Source organism: Paramacrobiotus metropolitanus, unplaced genomic scaffold, assembly GCF_019649055.1.
Source record: "Paramacrobiotus metropolitanus isolate TYO unplaced genomic scaffold, Prichtersi_v1.0 Parri_scaffold0000049, whole genome shotgun sequence".
NCBI lineage: Eukaryota > Metazoa > Tardigrada > Eutardigrada > Parachela > Macrobiotidae > Paramacrobiotus > Paramacrobiotus metropolitanus.
This window is the reverse complement of record NW_026570269.1, coordinates 1,035,003-1,043,520: the sequence shown is the minus strand read 5'-3', so window position 1 is coordinate 1,043,520 and position 8,518 is coordinate 1,035,003. Positions and strand designations below refer to the sequence as shown.

At 47.7% G+C, this 8,518-nt stretch overlaps 1 protein-coding gene across 1 annotated transcript; it reads left to right on the top strand.

The window, feature by feature from the left end:
• The first annotated feature begins 3,511 nt into the window (after positions 1-3,511).
• LOC129591846 (uncharacterized) lies at positions 3,512-8,498 on the top strand. Its single transcript, XM_055487679.1, has 2 exons — positions 3,512-6,565; positions 6,649-8,498. Exon 1 carries the CDS (start codon positions 3,774-3,776, stop codon positions 6,513-6,515), a length of 2,742 nt encoding a protein of 913 aa, XP_055343654.1. The 5' UTR covers positions 3,512-3,773; the 3' UTR covers positions 6,516-6,565; positions 6,649-8,498.
• Positions 8,499-8,518: the final 20 nt, after the last annotated feature.

Genomic DNA, 8,518 nt, shown 5'->3' with positions numbered 1-8,518 from the left:
TCAGGTAAAGCAACACCAGCTGAGCCGGCAAAGCCACAAGGCCAGTCAGTGGGTGAAAGAGCGCGCCACCACACCAGCTGGAACAGAAGGTCAATTCGATTTCAAGTGTAGAAGCTACGGCCAAGTACACTGGCGAAGATATAGAACGAAAAGGTCACCGCACGAATAGTCGATAAGAAAACGAACAAAGAGATCGACTCGTATAATCCCCTCGCGAGATAGGTCAGTCAAGGATGCCATTGGAAAAGAGTCAAAAACGATAGTCAATGAGGCGCTACAGTTTATTCCCCAGAAGAACGTCATAACCCAAAGTTATCGTTCAGATGATGAAGCACGTGGTATCTAAAGTTGCAACCGAAGAAGACGCATGGATCCGTATCCAAAGTGGGCACAGATGATGACCACGTGGCATATACATACACAACGGACGGCAAACTGTTGATCAAAGAGAGAACTCGCTCAAAACCGACGGCGGATCCAGATCCGAAGAAACGATCGTCAGATGATTATGAGTCGGTCTGAGATACAGAGGCGACAAGCAGAAAGGTCACCCTCAGACTTTTCGGTGGTAATGGAAGCTGTGCAAACCATAACTGCAGTGATAGTCGATCCAATAACAGGAGACCCGGTTCCATATGCTCCATGGGACGTATCAGAAGAGCGCCCGAAATGCGAATCAGGCAGCCGTTGAGCAGTTATGGGATCTGATACGAAAGTGACCGGACAGATGCCGTGGTTCAAGCGAGTACACTGATCAGCATGATGCGGCATCGAGCGGAAATCGATGGAGCACATTCCGACTCACAAGACAGATGGAAGACGGATCGTACAAAACGGTATTTTACGACGCTAAGAAGAACCCTTTGTGGGAGGTCGCCTCACAGGGACAGCTGACAGAGACACTACATTTGGAAATCCAGCCCCCGGCACAAGAAGGCGGAGCCGGAGAGACGGAAGAGCGCAAGGCACGTCGGCAAATGTAACTGAAACGAGGGCCAGACGCTCTCTACAAAGAGTGTTAGAGATTGCCCAGGGAAGTCATGAGCACCTTCAGTGTGATAGACAAACTGTGCCCATTATGTAATCCACCTGGTGACGACAGACCAGAGTCGGAAGACGAGGACCCACCTGAGGAAGAAGGCTCAGACAGAAGAAACGGCCGATAAGCATAAAAAGCCCTTAAAGGTCAAGCCCTCAAAAGTCAAACCGAGAAAGCGCCCAGATTGGAAGAGGCCATGAACCGTGACAAGGTTAAGAAGGCGATTTCCTCAAGAAACGACAGGAGGAAGAAGATAAGAAGAAAACAGGAGGAAGAAGATAAGAAGAGCGGTGACGAAAGCGATAGCACAAGCACCAGGAAGAAAAGATGAACCAGCGTCGCATGATGTCAGATGGACGAGTCAGTTGGCGAAGTTGAAGAAAGGTCATCGACACCTACGAAGTCAAGAAAGTTATTCAATCAGCTACAGCAGAACCGTAAAACTCAAAGGAAAGGTCATAGCGGTGAAACAAGCTGTCCCCATGTCATTTCCGCATCCGCCAAAGGCGCAAGGACAAACAGATTCGCGAAAAAGCGAAACAGGAGACGTCGCGTGAATCAGGCATCGGAAGTGAGCCTTCAAGCACTTCGACGGTCAGTGCAAGGTCACATACAGATTCGAAAACAACGATCAAGGACTACTGAGCCAAGAAGCTTGGAGGCAGGATAAAGACAAAAAGCAAAGAAACGAAGCCCGTTAAGACCGAAGAAGAGTCAAAACAACCATGAAAGTTGATGCAATGGCAATGATCAATACGCCGAACCAGATGGAGAGAGTGAATTGGACTTCACCTCAGACGAAGAATTTGATGGTCAGATGATGATAATTTGAACACGGTCGATGAAATAATCAAAGCGTATAACGGGCGGAAAATTTCATACGAATAGGAACAGCATCGGTGACATCAAATTTAAATCAGGCCTGAAGACGTATTTGAAGAAACAACATCGTAGCTTCACTAAACAAAAGTTCGACGTCGTATTGGAATTCGCGCGGAACGCAGGAAAACTTATACAGAAACGCGAGTTTCTCGTATGAGGCTAAGTTGTTCAGACCAGCCAGTTCGGATAAGGCGCTGACAACCCCGAATGAAGCGGTCCCAATGCGAGTAGAAAGGGCAATCGCAGGAATGACAAGCCCATTAGGGTCAACGAGTCACCGGATTAGCCAATATATCAACGCAGTTTGGAACGACGGAAATGGAATGATAAAGGAGATCGACACGGCAACCGAGCGCGTATTGCAAAGTTGATTAAACAGAACGTCCTTACGACAAATGCACATAAAGGACACCCGATCCGATATACGAGAGTCGGTCTAATACCACCGGAAAGACAGATCCACTGTAATATGTCCGACAGTCAGGACATGGAAAAGGTCACAGTTTCATCGAAGACAAAAGGCCCAATGGATTCGGAATCGGAAGGCGACGATGACGCTACTATAACGGCTCCTTCTGGACCTGCGACAGAAAAAGGCGAACAACCGAAAGGTCAAGAGACATCTGAAACTACCGCAGAAGTTCAACCGAAAGGTCATGAAGCTTCAGACAAACGGGAGAAAGAAAAGGTCATGCTCCCGATGGATAAGGCAGCGGCAGAAGCTGAAGCGGATTCGGCGCGCCAGGTGTTTCACAAATCACTGTTCATACCATTAAAGGACGTCTTTGAGAAGGAACGATCGAAGTCGGTCGGCGATCTAAAGGTCAAGAGACTTTGCCACAAGAGGAAAGAAGACAGCGAACCAAAATCGGCGGGGTCATCATCAGGATCACTGGCAAAGCTGAGGATCGACGAGACAGCGACGGCTGACCCAACGGACTCGACATCCTCCCAGAAAGTAGCGGTACACCGGCAAAGGAGGCTACAGATTACATGTTAGGGCCGGCATTGGACGTGAATAATCGTACATGGAACGAAGTCCAAGCTGCACTCCAGATTATTCGGGAAAAGGAAATGCTTGGGACAGACCTGAAAAGACAAGTGGCGATAAATACGAACGGAAGGTCGTCACTTAACATGACTGAACGAGTCTTGAAACGAGCTTATAAGGAAGGAAAGTTGGGATGTAAATATAACAAGGACAACAAAGTCGTCTACTACCTTCCGAAACAGGGCACGGAACGAACGCCCAGACTGAAAATGGAACTGGAGGCCTGGAAGATAGCCATCACAGATGTAGCTCTGGACGCCATTGGCGGTACCAATGGAGCGTCATGGAATGACCTTTCAAACTTCATGGCCGTCAATTACGAATTGGGAGATTTGAATATTGAAAGCGATAAAGAGTGGATTAGGAACGCCGTCGAAGCCTTGATCGCGGACGAAGTGCTTCATATTAAGCCAGATGGCCGAATCGATTTCAAGCCGTATAAACCATCATAAAACAGAATCCGAAAATATAGTGTAATATGCAGCGAGTAATGAACCCTGCATATTACAGAAAAAGCATAAAACAGTTTAAAACGAAAGCGAAAAGTGTTACGAAAGGTCAACTGAAAACAGTACTAGGACTAATAGAAAAGGTCACAGTAGTCAGAAAGTGCTGATAACGTGAGAAAGGTCACCACGTTACAGTGATAGAAAAGGCAGCAGGAGCTAGGAAAGTCTCAGCTCAGAAACGGAATAGGCGTAAAAATGATAGAAAAGCCTTGATATGGATAGGAAATGGAAGGATTAACGTGGAAAAGTTAATATGACGGATTGTTTTATAATTACAGACTGAAGCGGAAAAATGGCACAGAAAGGTCAAGCCACTCCTAAACGTACGGGAACGGCGGCAGACATCGATCGGTTTACGGGCTACAATCCAAAGTGTCCGGACTGTCTACGCAATAACAAAAAGGTTGACAAGAGATTTCCGTGCTACGCATGCATTCACAAGCTGGATGACCCACATATCGTCTCACTTGTTGGAGTCTCGGAAGCCAAACGCGGGAACCTGGATGTCTTCCGCAATCTGATAAGCGCAAGGAATTACGGCAGCATCCCAGTGGAAGAGCGAATGCTACTCGAGGATCGCTACCAGGAAGCGATCCGGAACAACGAACCTGGTTGGGATGACACCTTGGAGCCGTTGAAGTGTCCACATACGGACGCGTATCGGAAGAAATTCGCAGAGGACCAGGAAAAGATGCGAGCTCAGCAAATGGAAGACGAACTCCGCGCGAAAATTAATGCGCAAAATAAGAAGGCAAGCGAACAGGCCGCACGGGAGGCGTTGCCCAGTACGTCGGGTCTAGCTGCACCCCCGGGCATGGCCAGCCTTAACGAAGACGAAATGCAACTCGTACGACAGTCGCTTATCATTCAGATTGAAACCTTAACGAAAGATCCGGCTGCTATGTCAGACGAGATATTCAAAATGCTGTTGCGGGAGAAGAAACGATTGCAAGACGGGTTCGCGCCGGCGCCATACATAAAGAAGGAAGTCGAAAGACGTATGGATAATCTACGTAAATCTCGCCGAACTGAAAGCGATGTGCTGCAAGCACTCAGAAGCTTCAAACGGGATGAAGGCTTCATACGGCCACGATCCCCTCCGCATAGAGAAAGGTCACGCGGACATTCACGTGAACATGAACGGATTTCTGAAAGACGGAGCGAAAGGTCACGTGAACACTCTCGTGAAAGGACACGTGACTACCACAGTGAAAGGTCACGCGAACGGTCCCGCGACAGGGATTACCGTGGCGGAAGAGGATGGGTACGCCACGGCGATGAAGTAACAGAGATGAGCATTCAGAGGAAGATCGACACAACGAAGTTATTGGCAGCGACCAGAGAACGTGAAGACAAACGGCGCGCGGAGACATTCCGTACAGAACCTGAAAAGGAAGGACATCAGGTGCCGACGGAAGTTGCTTTCCGTAATCGTAACGTTAGGATGTCAACACCCGAAAGGTCATGGGATAGAAGACGCGAACATACGCGAAATCGAACGCCCGACCCACGCGATAAAAGATGGCAACAGAGGGCTGCATTCTACGCGACCTTTGACTCGGGCGCAAATAAAAGGTCATCAAGCACTGAACGGGAAGATTCACCCCCAAAGTATCAGCGGGTGGAGTCAGTGGTTCATGTAGTGGATCCAATTGTGAGCGTCGTACAAGAAGACGATGCGATGGAAGGGACTAGCTCGATTGCGGAAACGTCTCAAGAGAACGTGACCCATCGACGAAATGTAATTCTGGATAGTGACCTTCAACCGGAACAACCGGCGAGTAACGAACCGTCGCAGCCTGAGTCAGGAGAGCGACGGGAACCAGAAGGTCAACGAGAACCGGATAATCATCGCCGGGCTGATCAGCGACAGAACTCCAGATTTGATAACCGACAACCGGATACCATCGACATGGAATATAATACGACTGATATTGATGAACAAACGGTCGAAATTTGTCGATACTTTGGACTTGAGCCGGATTCGGTTGAAGCCAACAAAATTGGCACAATTCTGAGACAGTTGAGCCAATTCCTACTCGACTCGGGTTATGCGAGAGAGATTAAACAAGGAGTGGAACAAGGACTTTTCCGTCAGTTATTCATCCACCGCGACTCAGTACGGGACTGTTATCTCCCTATTCGACGGAATGGACTACATAGTTTGGTGGATTTGAGTTTATTGGATGTACCGCTGGACACAACTGATCCAATCGGGATGACACAGTTCTATTATAGAGACTATCCCGAACGCCAAGAATACGTGGCTCAGTTTGTTCTACGACATGTGAACCCAGCTTTCAAGTTGCTTGCAGCAAGGGCGTCGATAGGACTACAGGTGGATCCTAAGGACTATGCCGCAAAAAGGATGGGGCAAAAGGTCTTTGCTGCGAGACTGGCACATTACAAGACACAAAACCAATTGGTGTCTAATACCATGAAGGACGACATTCCACCGTTCTTCCGAGCTCATGTCGCTAAATTGGGACAACCGATGGAACATATCAGCATAGCGCATACGGCTCGCAAGGCGCTGAAAAAGTGCAAGACACGAATGGAAAAGGGCAACTTGACACAGCGCCACGCATCCCAAGTAGAAGAAAGGATTAATAAGATTAAAGATTCCCTGGGAAGCGACTACGTCGAGCCGGTGGACGGAATCGAAACTTACATTGATGATTTCTTAGTGAAGAAAAGTGACCGTCGTCCAGACCGTGCGCCTAACCAGATGGGACGACGCGGCATCCGAAACCAACAGCTGCGGGATAATCTCGCCGACGTGCAGCGTCGATTGGCGGAAGACCCTGATAACCGCAGACTGCGACTCGAAGAGAATGACGCACGCCATCGACTTGAGGCGGTTAGGCGCAGCCGCCAAGGTAAAGGTCGTGGCCAGCGCGAAGTTGACCCGACAAAGGTCATGGAAGTTGACTCGACGGAACCAGTTGACCGAACTTCCGACCGAAACCAACCGGAAAGCGCTAAGAAACGCCCGCCGAGAAATGATGAGGGCGATTCAAATGAAATGGAATAGTGTTGACCTTTAGGATCACACTATTAAAAGGACGTCTACGGCATTTGTCGGTACGTCACAAAGATGCAAATGGTGTTGTATAAAGGACGTGACATGTTAACATAAACTGTATTTGTGTATTTGTTGTTTGCAGCGTTTATAGCACAGAATTGCCTAAAAGAAATCATGTGGAGTATCTATTGGGGTTGAAATTGATTCGGTCTATAAAGCCGGCCCCAAGGGAGTAGTTACGGCAGTTAGCCGGCTCTCCTCTCTAAGCGACTCAGTGTTATAAATGCACAAGAGAAACAACGGTAATCAAGCCGGATCTCTTGAATACGAAACGGGGCCACAAGCGGCGAAAAAGAGAAAGACAACAGGTGGAATATTGATGAGGTTAACTTAATGCGGCAATCAGCCGGCCTCATTAGAGTTGTTACGGTAAACTGCGCCGGCACTCTTCTTAAGCGATTCAGTGTTAAAGGTGAAACGAGAAAAACTACGGTAATCGAGCCGGATTTCTCGTAATAACGTAAGCCACAAGCGGCGAACAAGAGTAAAAGATTAAATGTGGAAATTTCATGGGGTAAATTCAATGCGGTAACTAGCCGGCCCCATCAGAGATGCTACGGTAAACTTGCCGGCACTCTGGCCGCTCGAGGCATACTGAAGTTGGATGTGCGACGGAAAGGTCAAACTGCAAGTTTTACCAGGGAGGCAAGCGAAGAAGTGCTTGAAAGCCGCAGGAAATTGGCTAAGTCCCTCCATGACCTTTAACGGAAATTTTGACGAGTGGGGTGACCTTTGGGATCATCAATTGCCCAACAGAGTCACCGTATTGGAAGTTAAGTCGCATGACCTTTGGGACCATTAACCCAAAATGAGTCGCACATCTCAACGGATCATCTCAACAAAGGATGACCTTTACTAGGGAGGAAGCGAACTACGCTTGTCTTCATTGACGTCCCTCCATGACCTTTATGGATCTCATTTTGAAGTCGTACAATTGATACGCACCATATTCCAAAGATGAAGCAGTATTCTTAAGTCGTACTTGATACGCACCTGATTCTCAAGCGGATTGTGATGAAGTCGCATTACGGATGCGCAGGATTGCTCAACGGAGCGGAATGGGCCAAAGTGCGGAGAACGGTGGACAGGACCTGTGACCTTTACGAGTCAGAAATGGAGGATCCTAGTCTACAATTTGATTAATACTTTTGTTGATCTGTTACTGTTGATCTGTTCTAATGATTTGATAGTATTTTTATAATTGGATCTCTTTATTCACATCGTATTAAAATGAAATTGTGCCTTTATGTAATTGATGTGATAAAAATGGATTAAGAGAATTTGATGTTTTTGAGCACACACAGACACCGGCGACCGTCGTCTTCTCGTGGATTCGGGAGTGTGTCCAGCCTCACAGGAGCTCGGCATCCCCCCAGAGGCATGTGAGACCGGGATCACTAGCGTTCACGTCAGTGGCGCTAGGCGCTACGCCTTTGGATTATGGCCTGTGTGTGTCTCTCTTCTGATTGGCTTGTGTTTTGTTAGTGGGCGCGGCATAGCACGTGCTGCACAGCGTTGCACGCTGTTGAATGGGCTCCACGCTTTACGATCGAGCTGCGCCGATCAGTGTTGATTTTCTGTTGTCGGAATTTTCAATATTATTAAAAGTCAGCGATTACGGTGCGACGTTTTGTGTTTCCGCATAGCTCGCGACCCAGATCGTGTCGCTCACTCCACGGGATAGATTCCGTTTCTGTCTCCGTCTGTGGATCCATTCTGGATCTACCATTAGACTACGATTGTTGTAGAAAGGAAGAAAAGCCCCTCCCTCCTACCACATCAATCTACAACAAATTTTCCGAAATACAACATTTTTCCTGGAACTGTCGCGTCCATACTTTCGAGAATTACAACAAAAAATGCTACAACAAAGCTGACTGTCGTGCATACTTTTTCTACGATTGTTGTAAGATTTCTATTGTATTCCGAATTACAACTGAAGTATGGACCTA